Genomic DNA, 17,849 nt, shown 5'->3' with positions numbered 1-17,849 from the left:
TCAAAAGAATTAGGTTTGATAATACTAAAAAAAAAAAGAATTATTATTGGCACTCGAAAAATCTCATTTTGCACTCCAAACTTTCTATAATTAGAAAGAAAAATACACTTGTGAAGAGTGTATAATGAGATTTGTGGAGTGCTAATAACAGTTCCAAAAAAAAAAAAAAAAGACATATCATAATGATGCACCTACCATTGTTTAATTAAATCTTTTGTTCTTGTTTGGGCCCAAAATCCTGCGCACCACGTAGGTTTTGTAACTTTTACAGTCAACAGTTCCATATAAAAACCTTTTACTTCTATTTCAGTTTCTTGACCGACTTATTATTTCAAGCTTTTTTTTTTTTTTGAGAAGTGTTATTGGCACTCCAAAAATCTCATTCTACACTCCTCACAAGTGTAATTTTCTTTCCTAATATAGAAAGTTTGGAGTGTAGAATGAGACTTTTGGAGTGTTAATAACAATTCCCTTTTTTTTTTCTTTCTTTTCCTACCTTAAAAGTCTAAGCAAGTTATGTTTGCATCATGATGTGTGAACCTTCTAAATGTTTTTCTCGTTGAACTTGAAAGAATCAAACCATGAACTTACTCTACTACTAAACTATAACTTTAAAAGACTTAAACCTTTTTGTCAAACCTTGTTGAAATTGACAAGAACATCTATAGCATGATACTCGTGCATCTGTAAAAATATAATATTAATGAACTCATGAAGTATACTACATTTGACCAAGTACAAAATGCAGATTTGTCTATGCAGTACGCTGTAAATAAAACATGACTAGAGACATAAATAAACATTGTTTTGGGATATGTAACAAAGGCCAACCGCTTTCTTGTCCTGTTTTCTTGGTTGTTAATTATGAGGAGGGGTGGGTTTATTCAACCTGACCGTTGGGTTTATTACCAAGTCCAACGGCTGGATTTATTCAACCTCTCTATTTATATGGGACCATGACCATCATATACACCATAAATTGAGAAAATAATATGAGAGGCCATCGATTGAACAAAAATAAAAATAAAACTAAAAACAAATAAATAATACAAGAAGGTGGTCCTTCAAATAAAGGATACATCTATGGCATTTCATTATTTTCGGCATCAAACTCTGAATTCGGATCCTCTTTGTAAGGATTATGGGGATCCGTCAATCCTGTCCGTTTATCGTACATCGTGCAATCATAAATTATTTTAAATATTTTTATTTAAAATTAAACACAAACAGTATTTGACAAAAACTGACCGCACGAACTGACTATACGATGTACGATGAACGGATACGATTCACGGATTCTCACGATCCTCACTAAAAAGATTTGGAGAGAATCCTGTTGGTCAAACTCTGATACCTCCATCCATCTTTGAGGTATTCGACCAACCATAGAATGCCACGTATTCATGGTGCCCGTTTAGATATATATAATTTAGGGATCATGATCCTCTCCTGATCTAAGGATGAGGATCCTCCTGACCAAGGAGTGTGGGCTGTTGGATGAAAATTCAACGGCTACAAACAGGAGGGTCCCTTTAAAGTTATAATAATTATAACCGTTGAATTTTGATCCAACGGCCCATATTTTTTGCTTAGGAGGATCCTCATCCTTAGATCAGGAGAGGATCCTGATCCATAATTTAGGTTAATTATTATTTTTAAATTAAGATTTTAATCTTTGTGTGAGAATTCGCGTTTGCCAGCCGACTGCTTGACCGTCCAAAATTGTTGAGTACCAAACCCACGACATTTCCGCATTTAGTAACTGCCTTTCTTACAACGTAATATAAATTCTAAAACAGTAAGTACAAAAATATTCTTGTAATTTGACTCATTTTGGACTTCTATTTATATTTTGCACATCATGGATTTTTAGGCTGCTAAATATAGAATTATGTTTTGGTTGACTGCTTAGTTACACAATGTTCTCGCTTAGTAACACTATCTATTAGTATTCTTCTGCATTTGCAAATGAGAGGTTTTAGGTTCGTTTCTTACTAAAGGCCAATTAGAATCACATTATTGCTAGTCCATTGTAAAAGTTAGCTCATTGTCGACCCCTCAGCGATGATAATATTGTCTGTGCAAATTAATAAATTACAAAATGTTCTAAGTTCTTTTTTTTTTTTGTCGAAACACAATGTTCTAAGTTCAAACATTTCTTTAATTGTATTATACCTATTCCAACACTTAAGTAAAACTCATTCTTAGGAAAATTTAGGCCATAATTCTCCCTGGGTTAGTGGGGATGTGTATTTGGCTCACCATACATGCATATTTTTTGTAGTTTTATATTTATGAATTCATTGATTACAACTATCACATCCCGACCTAGGCCCCCACTACATCCCGGGCTTGACTCTATCATAGCACGATATTGTCCGCTTTAGGCCCCGACCACGCCCTTACGGTTTTGTTTATGGGAACTCACACGAGAACTTCCCAGTGGGTCACCCATCCTGGTATTGCTCTCGTGCGAACTCGCTTAACTTAGGAGTTCCAATGGAACCCGAAGCCAGTGAACTTCCAAAAGGCCTCGTGCTAGGTAGAGATGAGAATATACATATAATGCTTACAAGATCCATTCCCCTGGGCGATGTGGGATGTTACAATCCACCCCCCTTAGGGGCCCGACGTCCTCATCGGCACACTTCTGGCCAGGGATTGGCTCTGATACCAAATTGTCACATCCCGGCCCGGGCCTCCACTACATCCTTGGCTCGACTCCACCATATCACGATATTGTCCACTTTAGGCCCTGATCACACCCTCACCATTTTGTTTCTGGGAACTCACATGAGAACTTCCCAGTGAGTCACCCATCCTAGGATTGCTCTCGCACGAACTCGCTTAACTTTGGGGTTCCAATGGAACCCGAAGCCAGTGAGCTCCCAAAAGGCCTCGTGCTAGGTAGAGATGAGAATATACATATAAGGCTTACATGATCCATTCTCCTGGGTGATGTGGGATGTTACAACAATGACTAAGATCTAATATAATTAAATTCAATAGTCAAAAAAAAAAAAAAAAAAAAACTAATGGTCCAAATTTAAACCCAAAGGCTAAAATAATTAAAAAAAATGATTTCATGTGTTTCATATTCATAGTGTTCCACAAGTTTTATGATTTTTCAATATTTATCGGAATTTAAATATTTTTAGGTTCAAAAATGTTCATAAAACTAAATTAGGATAGTTTACATAATTTTTTTTTTCTCTTAAGTTACCTTAAGAAAAAATTATCCTATATTTATTCTTTAATAATCTTGGGCTAAAAGTTTAATTGGAGCAGAAAAACTGTTTATAGGTTAAAACTTAAATTTTCTAGGTTAAAAATTATACGTTTTAACCTAAGGGTTGAAGTTTGTCTTAAACAATAATTTTACTTTGGAATTGTGTTATATTTGAATTAAAATAAATTATGGTTAATAGCTGAAAATATGAAGCTGTTAATTCGTCTTATACTCTGTTTTTATTGGACACAAAGGTCCCATAATTCCACTAAACTTGTTTGTGTGTGAGGATGAAGGTGGTGAGTGAAAACGATATGACAAGGGCCACTTGCAATACCAAAAATTATTGTGGTTCCAAATTTTATACGAGTCAGTGAGATGGATGGATTTCTAGGAGGTATCCGATTTGAGCACGAATATGTCAATTTGATATTCCTGTGTATATGCCCCTTTTGGGAAAGAAGAAGAAAACAACTATCAATCCTTGTTTCCCCAATCGGCTGTCTTACGTATGAATCATTTTCACTCTCAATGGTTTCAACTTCTTCAATAATTTTGTCCATTGCATAAGTACATTGCTTTAATTGGCCAGTTTGAGATTGTTGTGTTTTATTTATTTATTTATTTTTTTTTAATATTGTTTTTGTTGTGCTTTAAGCAAGGTTCTAAACAATACTAGGCGCTAATCGGACGGCGGGTAGGGGTCTAGTGCATAGGCCGCTAGGTAGGGTCTAGGCGGATTTATGTAAAATTATTATATATCTTGTAAATAAATGCCGATTAACACTTGGAAAAAAAAAAAAAAAAAACTAGTATGGATAATAAAAGAATGATAAAATGCAAAAATAGAAGTAGAAGAATACACAAAGTACATCTATCTAACAAGTTCAATATTAAAAAAAAACAGTAAGCATATAGTCATAATGAGGAGTATTCTTGGATGATAGACTAAATTCTTCTTGTTCATGATCCTTGCATTGGATTGGACATAGACTAAATCATTTAACCTTGTTGTATCTAGTTTATTTCTTTTCTTTGTATGTATTCCCTCAAACGTGCTCCAATTCATTTCACAGCTAGATGAACTTGTAGTCAATCCATCCTTTGCAAATTAGGTACACCATTTCCATAAGTATACCACCATGAAACTTAAAAAGAAAAAAAACACACAATTAATAAGCAAATAAATAAACCAAACCACCTAGGTGCCGCCTATAGTGGTAGTTGTGGTGACAATGGTGGCGGTTGCATTTATACTGGTGGTGGCGGTGGCGGCAACAATAGTAGTGGCAGTTGAGGTTGTGGTGGCAGTGGTGGCGGGTACAGTTGTGGTGGTGGTGGTGACAACAATGATGGTGTTAATGTCAATGGTGGTGTAAGAGGTTAGGGATTGTAGTGGCATGTGGTAGTGGTCACTATTTTAATTTCTATCCAATGATCTAGCAGAATAAATATGTTATTTTGTAAAATTAATAAGCATATTACATGAATTTAAAATATTCATTAAAGGCTCAACTCTGTTTTTTATTAAAGCAGTTTTAAAGGGCAACCTACACACTGCTTTTAATAGTTGCCTTATGGAGGACATTACTTTTAAAATAAGCACGATATTTTATTTTTATCAAGCAATTTTTGGTATAAAAAAAATAATAAAAAAATAAAATAAAATAAAATAAAAAAAAACCAAATTGGGCGTAAGTGTATGTTTTATCTCTCTCGATATTTTAGAGATGCGTACATGTGGCTCATTACTAATTATATGGATTGTTTCTTTAGTTTATATGTATTATATCATATATACAGTACAGAAGTTTCAAGAACATTAATGTATTATCATATATACAGTACAGAAGTTTCAAGAACATTAATGTTGAAGGGGACTTAAAGCTAGTTATTGATGCAGCTAAGAGGATTTGTCAAGTCCCTTGGAGACTAAAACCCATCTTTGATGACATTGCACGGGTCGCAACTCCTTCAACAATATCACTTGGAAGCATGTTTTTAGGGAGACCAACTTCCTTGTGAATGGTGTTACGAGATGGGGCCTGACTTTCAGAATCTTCATATTTCGTTCCTTGCCTTCAAAAGCATGGAATGTGTTTTTATTTGATTGAACTGGAACCGGTTGTACTCATGGTTTTGATCTTCAATTCAATCTCTTTTCTTGAGATAAAAAACAGTACAGTATGTGTATAAGGTTTTATTACAGAATATTTTAAACAACTAATAGAATCATTTATTATATATTGTAGTTTATTTCTCAATGTTCTGTCAAATTTCCCGATATGAGACGATTTTGCATTGTTATATGCACAATACAATATGGTCATATTAGTGCTATCGCTTAGAAATTTCATCCGTCCATATTTTAGGTATTTTTAATGAATAATTTTACCAAAAATCTCATGTGCTCATATGCATGAAGTGAAATATGGGATTATACATCGTAATGTTGCCTTGCTAGATTTTTGTAGCTAGATAAATGTTTATATTGTCCCATTGTCAATTTAAATTTTATATTCATGAAAAAATCAGTTTGATTAATAATTCAAATTTGTGGTCTAGCAATATAAACATCTTATATTGTTGCCATACAAATCGAGAAAAAAAAAACACATATATATGAATTATCCATGTACATATACATATATACATATACATACACGTATACGTATACACCCTCTAGGTTTTAGGTTATTTTCAAAATGGGTTCATCATGTTTAACATTATTACATAGGATCATGAGGTTTTAAAATTGTATCAATTTATATGTTTCATCTGTTTGAACATTTACTCCTTGTTAAAGTGGTGACACGTCATATGAGGGATCCATTATAGACTTGCATATAAGCCACAATTGTACAATTTGGACTAAAACTTTTCAATTGGTTGTCTTCTTAGGTAAATAACCACAATTGCACAATTTGGACTAAAACTTTTCAGTTGGTTGTCTTTTTAGGTAAATAAAGCATCGATTAGGAGAAGATGAAGCTTCATAATGATTTTGTTTTTGTCCATATAGTGCTAGTATTGGGTCAACCTATAAACAGAGTCGACATGCACCACGTCATTAATTTATCGAAGGACCAACCCATAAATATAAATTAGACAATTTCAAATCTGTGAAACAATGTGAGAAAATTAAAACTTTGTAGTTTGTTGTGAGAAATTACTCGTAACATGAGAGAAAATTATAGCAATGATTCTTTAATTTTAACCTAATTGGAGCAATGGTTCTTTAACTAAACATTCATGACCATTGGTCTTTTAACTCATTAAAACGTACATCTATGGTCATTTTCGTCAACTCCATGAGAATTCCGTCAAAATGACTTGTGTTTAAAGGACTATTGCTATAATTGAGTTAAAATTTAGGGACCATTGCTTCAATTGGGTTAAAGTAGAGAGACAATTTCTCTAATTGGGTTAAAGTAGAGAGACCATTTCTCTAATTGGTTTAAAGTTGAGGGACCATTTCTACAAAAAAAATTTCATTTGGTTTTTTATGTTTGCCCATTGATTCGGCCTCACGTGCGTGACATGTGATTCATTTTAACAGAAATTTTAACGGAATTGACGAAAAGGGCCATAGCTACATGTTTTGATGAGTTAAGGGACCAATGATCATGAATTTTTAGTTGAGAGATTATTACTTTAATTAAGTTAAAATTGAGAGATCATTACTACATTTTCTTATGATATAAAATATAGTAACCCATAAATCGAGCACCTTTATGCTATTCCTCTTTAGGTTGGGTCAAGTCACTTCACTATTTAGTGCAAAATCAAGTTACCTGATTTATACTGCCCTTGATTCAGATTCATATTAATGGAAATCAATTTGGTAATTTACTTTTAACTTCCTTAAAATCTCTCCTTACTCTTTCCAAAAACAAGAGAGAAAAAACAAGAAGCTCTCTAAAAAATAATAATAATTGTATTTCATTTTTAGGGAATGAGCTCATTACCATATAAAAAAATTTATAATTAGAACGGTTTAGTTTTTAAATTTTAATGTAAAGATTATGCTTATAAAAATCATTCAAATAGAAGTTCGTTTAATCATCTAGAAGTATCAAGTAAATCGACGGTGTAAGTACCAAGTAACATATTAATGATGAACCGTCCACTTATTGATACATTTTGATGACTAAACGATATCTAATTCAATTGATTTTTGTAAGGTTGATTTAATGACGATTTTGATACAATTTTTACGATGATGATACGTTATTTGCAAGTTTAGAAATGAGCTCATCCTTCCAAAGAGGTGAATACAAGCAGGATAATACTAAGGAGACCATCTAGTTAAATCATATTTTGAAAACCATATGACATCATTATTGATGATTGGATTGTTATTTAAGTGTTGATTAATGTACTTATTTTTTAGGATAAATTACACTTTACCACCTCAAGTTTGAGGTCTATTGCAACCTCATACAACATCTTCAAAACATTTCACTTTCATACCTTACGTACTATTTTATTTCAATATAATACATCCACTACATTTTCCATTCATTGATTTGTTAAAAGCTGACGTGACTGCCAAATTTGTGCCACGTGGTAATTTTTTTTTTTCCATTAAAAATATTATAATATTGAACCTATTAAAAAAAAAAAAAAAAAAAAAACCCAAACCCAGAAACCCATTCCCCCCGACCCCCACCTCGCTTTCATCCATTCTCTTCACCTCCCCTCCCATCCAAAAACCCACCTCATCCCATCCCACCCCATCCCCACCTCTGCCATCGTACTTCTAAAGGGTCCGCTCCGCTGCCCTCACTTCCCGCCATCTTCTTCCTCTGTTCCAATCGCTGCAAACCCTAATTTCAATTCTCCAATTTCCCCATATTTCTCCACTTTATCCCTAATTCGTTTCCCAAATGTAGTGCCTCTCGTTCTCCAAATCTACGAGATTCGAAAGAGGGCCAAGCTCAAAGCCGCCGTGTCCGAGCTCGAGCGACCGTGGGAGGTTGTCGAGAAAGCTTTGAACTTGTTCTCTGTCAGCGCCGACAAACAAGTCAAGGTCTTGGCAGATAGGTTTCAGAAGCCTGGAGCTTGAAGATGGAGGATTTGGAGAAGCTGAGGAATTGGGTGATGGGTTTAAGGGTAAGGGGAAATTGGGAAGTGGGTCATTCGATTTAAAGGAATTAAATGGGGAGGGTTTGAATCTGAAACATGCTCTAGAATCGTTGAGTGTGAATGGCGAAGAAGTACAATGAAGAGGTGGGGTTGGGGTGGGTTTTTGGATGGGAGGGGAGGTGAAGAGAGTGGAGGAGAGGTAGGTGGGTTGGAGGAATGAGTTTTTGGGTTTCGTTTTTTTTTTTTAATATGGTAAATTATTATAATATTTTAAATGTATAAAAAATTATTTTTTTGCCACGTGGTATAAATTTGGCAGCCACGTTAGCTCTTAACGGACCACTAGATGGAAAATATAACGGATGTATTATATTGAAATAAAATAGTATGTGATGTATGAAAATGAAATGTTTTGAAGATGTTGTACGAGGTTACCTCAAATCCGAGGTGGTAAAGTGTAATTTACCCTTTTTTTTTAATTAACAGATCACATGATTTACAAATATGATATAAAAAATTAGTCTATATAGCATTACTCATACAAGTATTATCCCTAAAAAATAAAACCAAACAAATGGTTTTTTTATTAGTACCCCACATATTGTTGAATACACCCCACATAAATCTCTAATAATTAATGAAACCCTCTTTGTCAACTAAAAGAGGGTGAAAAGACTACTTAGTCTTCTATCACACAAAAAAAATGGTGGGCCGTAATGTAATTTCACAAATCCAAATTTTACTGTTTTTTATTGAAGCCTCACCTACAGGTGATGTTAAAATACCTACAATATTAAAAAAATAAAAAATAAAAAAAATAAAAAAAACCAAAAACAAAAACCTTCCACTCCCCCACGTTCTCTCTCTCTCTCTCTCTCTCTCCTTCTCATTTTCTAAAAAAATGTGTTCATACACACAAAGTGTGTAGGCAAATGCTAGTCTCTCCTTCTCATTTTCTAAAAAAATGTGTTCATACACACAAAGTGTGTAGGCAAATGCTAGTATATATTATTAATCACTCATGTATCTTAACATGAAATGACTATTTAGCCCCAAAAAATTTAAAAGAAATTGAATACACAAATTATTTACTAATATGAACCCTAACTCTAAATTGGTTGTCATAAACCCGAACCCTAAAACCCCTAATTGACAAAAACCCCCAAATTGATAGAAACCTAAACCCTAAAAATAAGAAAATGTTACGAATTCGTAACCAAATGTACTTCATTATGGATTTTTGTAAGAACTACAACATTTTTTTGTTGTCAAAATCTATAACTACTCCAAAACAAATTTTCAATTTCTTAAAAAAAAAAAAATTGAATAAATCCATTATAATATAAACAATTTTTTCTCTAAGTGGTAATCTTGGCGGTCGGCACTACTTTCTTTTAAGTTTTGCTCAGTAAAAAGAATTGAACCCATTATAATTTTGAAAAAAAAAAAATTTCACCCATGTCCATCATTCTTTTTTGGGTTGAAATTTTGCGAGATTGACTCTAGAGGAGTAACAGAGAAGGATACAAATTCTGGATTTGTGCCCTTCCGGTAAAATAAACCAACAATCTAATGTCATGTAGTCGACCTCATAATTAGCATTTACATGTCTAGCGAGAGTCTTAAAATTTAGAAGTGTGGTAAGAATGAACAATGAGATAATGTTGAATGTATATAAAAAATGTGGAGTGTATGTAGAAAGTTTGGGGTGTGAGGGTAGTATAGGAAAGTATGTGGGGGTGTACTAAGATAAATTTTGATTGAAAAAATAGATGTGTGGTGTATTCAACAATATGTGGGAGGTTAATAAAACAACCAACAAATAAACAAAAATTCAACACCCCATTCCAAGTGTAACTGTTCTCTTCCTTCACAGCTAACACGTCCCCATCTCTTTCTATTTAGCCTTTGAGACCTCCCTCAAAGCCTCACAACCAGTTCTCATCTTTCTTCCTCTCTGCTTCCTTTCTTCTCTCTGACAAAGTTCACAGAATTTTTCTGGTGGTTTGATTTTATTGTTCCAAATTCGGTTGCTGCAATTGGGTTTTTTGTTTCAAAGATTCTGAGCTGAGCTAATGCTAAACCAATAGCTAAACCAGAGCAAAGAATTACACACGAACATGTTGGATCTTAACATTAATTTCATCGACATAACTAATACAAAATCTATGGAGGTAGAAGATTCCGGGACCTCCAACTCCTCCGTCGTCAATGCCGACGAAGCTCCGACTCCAGGCAATGCCGGAGACGAAGACTCCACCAACAATACCACTTCCTCTTTCATGTTTGATATCCTGAGGAGAGAGAAAGACGGTCTCTCCATTTCTGGGGACGGAGACCAGACTCAGTCTCTGCAGTTCGTGACGAGGCCGCTTTTTCCGGTGGCCGGATATGGCGGAGGAGGCAAGGAGGGGGCAGACTGTGGGTTGGGATTATCATCATCGTCCTTATCAACGGCAAGGACTCACTGGCTGAACCTGTCGTTTGCCGAGTCTGGAAGCCAGACTCAGGCGGAGCTTAGAGTTGTGCAGCAGAAAAAACAGCCGCCCCGGAAAAGCCGTCGCGGGCCGAGAGCCCGGAGCTCTCAGTACCGCGGCGTCACGTTTTACCGGAGGACAGGGCGGTGGGAGTCGCATATATGGTGATTATCATCATCGTTAATCATCTTTATTGTGTTTCATTAAGCAAATAATTTTGTTCAATCATTTGTTTTTGCTTTTTATTTCTTTTTCCGTTGTGCAGGGATTGTGGGAAACAGGTTTATTTAGGTGAGCAGTTGATCATATAATTGTTTTTAAGAAATGGATTCATCCGTTTTGAAGGATTGGATCTAAACTAAATTGGGTTTTGAATTTTTTTTTTTTTTTTTTTTTTTTGCAGGTGGATTTGACACTGCTCATTCTGCAGCTAGGTAATGATTTTTATTTTCGTTTTTGTGATGAACACAATTTGGTGAGCGATATTATAGTTTAAACTAATCTAAATTGCGGACGATCGATTAGCTCACTCGGGTTTAATGATTTCAGAGTATACGATCGAGCTGCAATCAAATTTCGCGGAATTGATGCCGATATCAATTTTAATGTAGAAGATTATGAGGAAGATATGAAACTGGTATAGAATGTGACTGTTTTAATAATTAGAGAGTTTGGATTAACTTCAGATTTACTTACTAATTGCAGTATTTGTTGGTCGAATCTTTCTAATTATAGTATGATTGATTAATTTTTGCAGTTGGGGCATCTGAATAAAGAAGAATTCGTGCACGTGCTTCGTCGCCAAACCACAGGAGCCTCACGTGGGAACTCGAAATACAGAGGTGTAGCTGCAGCTCGTCTGCCTGAATGTGGTGCCAAATGGGAAGATCGAATGGGACAAGTTCCTCGGAAAAAGTGAGAACGTCCTCCCTTTAACTGAAGCTATTTTTCAGCTGAATTTAAGGATATATACATATATGTATATATATACAAACACTATATCTAACGTGTATTTTCTGTTGCTGGATACCAGGGTCTTTGAAAAGGAGGCCATCAAATGCAGGACCGGAAGAGAGGCAGTTACAAACTTTGACCCTAATATCTACGAAGGGGAGACGGTTTTAAATGCTAGCGTTGAAGGTACACTGCGAAACGAGGAAAATATTAGCATCAGTTGTGCATGGACAAGAGCATGAGTTGGTTCTGAGTCCTGACCTACAAATAGTCGGTCAGAATTCACTTACGCACATCTGCGCATCTGAGTCTAGCACTCCTTGTGAAACCGACAACGGTTTTCTTGATTTCTATTGTCTTACGTACAATATGGAATAAAAGAAATAAAATAAAAAAGTAAAAAGTCCATGGCTACTCATGAACTGATACAATGAATTTGGTCTTGGTGTAAATGCAGGCAGTGGTCACAACCTTGATTTGAGCCTAGGGATTTCTCAACCTTGTTCTACTGGTCAAAAGAGGATTGGAAAATTAGGGGATTTTCAATTTCCTAAAGAGAGGCTAATGGTGTGTCCTGATTTTAGTAATTTTCATGTTTTTGTCCCTTATTTGTTTCTTCTCATCTATATTTCTGAATGAATGGGGCTTTCGTCAGTCAGTTCTTGGTGGCTGTTTAGTGATATGTAGTGCCAACTTGTGCAGGTTAATGGGTTTTCTTCTGCAGCTATGGGACAACTCCCTCATGTTCTAACCAAGTGTCCTGCCCTATATCCAGGCTTCGTACAAAGACATGGGGTAATACTTCTCATATCTATCATATATTGTTAATTTTTTGTTTTGAACATAGATGGACTTTTGATTCTTGTCTTTGGCAGTTTATAAAGTAATACGAATGCATGAAATTTTAGAGTACACTAATGTTTGAAACTTCTGAATGTAACTGTTGGATGAGCCACTTAAATGCATATATGAATACCATAGTTATCTTCAAACTTTTCATATAACTTCTTACTTCATCTTTGTCGTCACACTTAAACTTTTCTCCTATTTAGGTCTCATTTAATTAGTGGGTCGGACAAGATTGGAACTAGGTCCAGTCTCGTCCTATTGAGTCTCACCCTAGAGATGGAGAACAATTTACATGGCACAGATACACCGTTACGTGACATCCCATGCCAATAAAACAAAGACATTTAAGCAAAAACTTATATATGTCTTTATGAATATTTCATCAACACCGTGCCATGCAAAATCTTCTGCTAGAGATGAGACTTTAATTTTTTTTTCTCCTAGCATATTTAACACGTGAGATTAATACCGACCTAGTGAGTCTAATCCTTTTCTTTATTAAGACCACCAAACATGGGAGAGGACACTAGTCCATTTTATGACTCACATATTTTTTGAGCCCCCTCACCAACTTGAAAGTGAGTGAAGAAAAATGATAGATAATCTTGTTTTCATTTCCTTTGCATCAATTTATAAAAAGTGAAACCCAAAACTGAAAACGAAATAGTTACCATGCTTGTGAAGTGATTAAGATCAGCCATTTTATTTTGCAAAATACGTTTCAAATTAGTCTATAGGCTAATTAACCTAAGCCTTTTCTTACAGGAAATAACTTCAGATCATAACAGATTGCAACCAATTTCTTCGCCGAGATACACAAATGGGGCATGTCAAGTTTATGGAAACAGCAACAATGTCAACCCAATGCAAGTGTTTTCTATTGCAGCATCATCAGGATTCCCATCTTCTACAGCTACTACACCTCCTCCGCCTACTTCCCTTCCTCCGAACCTCCAAGACAGCAACACTTCTGCCTACAATCTCGGCTGCCTTCCTTTCCCGGCCACATCCAACATTTACTAGTGCTTTTGAAAGGCTGGCTAGGTCATGAGCATATGTACTAGTTTGTAATGTGCAGAGATGTTTTTTTTCGTTTCGAATGTGTTTCATATTATCAAACATACAGTGCTATATATGACCTAACATTGTCCTTGTAACTGTTATATGTGAGCTTCAGTTGTAAGTAAATGGTTATAATCTTTCTAGTGGCAAAATGCATGAGGAAAAGAAACTTGTATGTTACCATAAGTTTCCCAAGTTTGATTTTCACATTGGCACGAGGAAGTATATAGCAATTCGCTCGTATTAACACATAATTTATTTATTAATACCTTGGTCTTAAAAATCACTAGGCTGTAGGCAACGGGGAAGATGGTTGTAGAGGAGGTGAGGATAAAACATGGAAGAGAGAGATGAGGCTATTCTGAACCCCAAGTCACTTTTTTTCATAAAATTTAAAAAATTAAGAAAAAAGAAACTTACCAAATAGCCTAGTCCCCCTAAGCTCCGTCTAGGTGGCCCGCCTAGCACCTAGCACCTAAGGGCTAGTGCCTTGGGCCTAGTTGAGGCGGACGTTTATCACCTAGTGCCTAGTCGATTTTTGTAACATTGATTAATAAAGAAACTAAGAGATAGTTTTTCTATCAATGTTCCTCTTTCATTAAATGAATTATAATTACATAGAAGTATAGTATAATAGCAAGGGTTATGTACAATACAATATCTAACAACCTTATCTAAACCAATTAAGTTGTGCTACAAAGGTTAACAAAATATTAATTGTAACAGGTTTTGCCACAATGCTGAATGCTTCCTGATAACCTAAACCTTCTTTTTGGTGAAATCCTTTATTAACAAGCCTTGCTTTGTATATATCAACCGTCCCATTAGCCTTTTCTTTATTCTAAACATTTATTTACAACTAACCACATTTTGAGATGAAGATGAATGAACTAAAGTCCAAGTGCCAGTGGATTGAAAGGCATTACATTCATCTTGCATAGCTAACCTTCAATGAGCATATGTGGAAGTCAAATTGTAGGTAATAGGTGCAAATTCAACGAAAGTAGGTAAATGTGATTTAGTGACAGTGTAAGTTTTTGGCTTAAAAATACCATTTTTGGTTCTTGTGACCATAGGATGTATATTGTGCAGAGGTAGAGTGTTGGAAGTGGACTGAGATGGCAATGATGAATTACTTGAGGTATTGGTATGTAAAGGAACATGATCAGATAATGAGGAGATGATTGGAGATGAAATAGATGGTAATGATGAATTACTTGAAGTAGAAAAAGATGAAGAAATGAGAAATTGCAGGTTTATAGAAGTTGAATGGTGAGAGGATTTGTGAAATGGAAAGTGGTTTCATCAAATAAAACATGTTGACATATCTATACTCTATTATTATCAGGATCTAAGCACCTATGTCCTTTGTGCAACACGCTATACCTAAGAAAGAGACATCTCTCTTTTGCCATCTAACTTAGAGGAAACATAGGGTTTTAATCATGGATAACAACTACAATCAAAGATCTTAAGCCTAGTATAATCAGGATATCTATGAAATAACAGTTCCCATGGGGATTTGGCAATACCACAAATAGGCAATATGTTAATCAAATAAACTGCAGTAGAAAAAGCTTCAACCTAGTATTCCTGAGGGACATGAGATGCAACCAAGAGAGTTCCAGTTGTCTTTACAAGATGCTTGTGTTTTCTTTCTACATATCCATTCTGTTCAGGTGTACGAGGACAACTAAATTGATGCAAAAATGTAGAACAGACCTCAGACTTTGCCTTTAAAGAAAAAAAATCAGCAATACTTGCTATGATCATCCATTAGTAAAAAGTAATGCAATAGATCTAAACTTTGCACAGAAGATGAAGTAGCAGGACTAAATGGCAACTTATGATTCTTAGCTATAACAGTCTAAACAAAAGAATTCAACTGAAGTTTTACCTTGCAAAGCAAGTTTATTACCATAAATAATCTTCCTAAAGATAGAAGAGGATGAATGGCCCTTATCTACGATGCCATATTTGTATTGGAGCTTTGACACTTGATAAGAATTGATGATGAAGTTGGAGAAGATGTACCAATATGAGGATAGCTTTGTGGAGGATAAAAACCATCTCTAACTAGACCCTTCAAAAGCATCTTCCTCGTAAAACGGTCATTGACAACGGATCCATTAGAGTTAAGTGTCAATGAACAATGATTGTCTTTGAGAAATTGAAAAGCAGATAATAGATTGTGCTTCGTTTTAGGAACATGAAGAACATTTTTTTAATGTAAGTAAAGCATTAAAAGTATGCAATGAAAAAGAGCCAACAAGTTGAGTGGACAGACATTTACCATCACCAATATAAACTTTGTCTTTGCTAGTGTAATGAGTAGGAGAAATAATGTTGGAGATGTCATTGGTGATATGAGAAGTTGTGCCGGAGTCTATGAGCCACGATGGAGTAGATTTGGAGGTAAAGTGGGCACACATCGCAGCAAGGTTGGTAGAAGGAATTTTGCTAGATATCTCTGGATTCATGCAATCAAAACAATCAATGGCTTCATGACTGGTAAAGCTACTGATACCATGAAGAAATTGGGATTCCACTATAAAACCAATTAGCAATATGAGGAGTAGCCCAACTACTTTTAAGCAAATACAAGGTCTCTCCTCCTAACAATGTGGGATTAATTCTCAACACGCCCCCTCAAGTATGACGAATGTTCAAGCCTAACACATAGACAACATAAATGGGGTGACGTGGAGCACGTGTGGCTGTTGTGCTTAACATATAGGACAATCTGGCTCTGATACCATCAAGAAACTAAGAGATAACTTTTCTGTAAATGTTCCTTTTTCTTGGAATGAATTATAATTACACAGAAATATAGTATATATAGCAAGGGCCATGTTTAATATTACAATCCCTAACAATCTAATTACATACACATGTAATAAAATGATTGGCTGATTAGACTAGAGAAATAACCAACTTGTCATGACTTGGCATCTTCATTTTTAATTAAATACTATATCTAATATATCGATTATGTCTCCCATTCATATTATAATGCGTATGCCAAGTCTCAAACCAATCTTGTGACATGCAAGAAGCTTGAATTAATGACATGCCATTGACAATGTGCATAGGTAGCCTTAGCCTCACTTGTTGTCAGCATAAAGCGAGGCTTAAATGCCTTTTGACATGTCATAACAAATCACATGGGTTGTACTAGCCTCGCTTGTTGTCAACGTAAAGCGAGGCTATATGTCAAAATACATGGCAAAGCTAAAGTCTCGACATGACTTGGAAAAAAAACATGGCAAAGTTAAAGTCCCGACATGAATTTGGTAGCCAACTTTAAGATTGATAAACAATTTTGCAAGATTGTCGGATAGGCCAAAGTGTTAGGAATTTTTGCCCAATTGTCGACTAATAATCTCGCATCTCGAAACATAAGTAAATTGAAAAGGTTGTGTAGGGGACGAAAATGGGAAGGATGAATCAAAGTGATGCAGGATTGAATCTTAGTGGATCATGGCAACAAGACCACTTTGCCACTTACAATACCCCGTCGCGTATTTAAGTCATCTGTAAAGAATTCTACCTGCCGCACAGTGAAAATTATAATTCAAGGCGGCCATCACGGCTCGTCCACCACAATGACTTGACCATTGACATGAGCCTTTGGGGGCCGAAGCCCTTACTGCAGGTCGGCAATCGGACGGTGGGCGCATGCATCGCTTCTAACTCGGATTCTAACTTAGAGGCGTTCAGTCATAATCCAACGCACAGTAGCTTCGTGCCACTAGCTTTTCAACCAAGCGCGATGACCAATTATGTGAATCAACGATTCCTTTTGTCCTCTCGTACTAGGTTGAATTACTATTGTGACACTGTCATCAGTAGGATAAAACTAACATGTCTCACGACGGTCTAAACACAGCTCACGTTCCCTTGTTAGCTATAATCTGTGCGTTGGGTCAACTACAATAAGTTTCAAGCCATCCAAGTTGCATGCTAGAAAGAAAGTTAGTAGTTTGGATCCTGATGCTCATCAACCTTGACCTCGAACCCTAAACCAGAATCAACGTAACATTATTTAAATCTTTAAGTACCTATTGATGTCGCTTTAACCTAATGTTAACCAAGAAATACTTACACTACCATTTTCTTTAGGCAAACACCAAACTAACCTAGCTGCCCGCGCCGTTTGGGCTGGACAAATATTAGATATTAGTTCAAAA

The 17,849-nt window shown here is 35.5% G+C and overlaps 1 protein-coding gene across 1 annotated transcript; it reads left to right on the top strand.

Annotated features, from left to right (window-relative positions):
- Window positions 1-10,437: 10,437 nt before the first annotated feature.
- On the top strand, window positions 10,438-13,620 carry LOC137733333 (ethylene-responsive transcription factor RAP2-7-like). The gene is made up of 9 exons (XM_068472486.1): window positions 10,438-10,958; window positions 11,060-11,085; window positions 11,198-11,228; window positions 11,344-11,431; window positions 11,552-11,709; window positions 11,828-11,934; window positions 12,206-12,315; window positions 12,451-12,543; window positions 13,363-13,620. Exons 1-9 carry the CDS (start codon window positions 10,438-10,440, stop codon window positions 13,618-13,620), a joined length of 1,392 nt encoding a protein of 463 aa, XP_068328587.1.
- The last annotated feature ends 4,229 nt before the right edge of the window (window positions 13,621-17,849 follow it).

This window comes from Pyrus communis, chromosome 5, assembly GCF_963583255.1.
Source record: "Pyrus communis chromosome 5, drPyrComm1.1, whole genome shotgun sequence".
In the NCBI taxonomy this organism is placed as follows: Eukaryota; Viridiplantae; Streptophyta; class Magnoliopsida; order Rosales; family Rosaceae; genus Pyrus; species Pyrus communis.
Note: the sequence above shows the minus strand (reverse complement) of the source record. Positions and strands in the feature narration are given on the sequence as shown.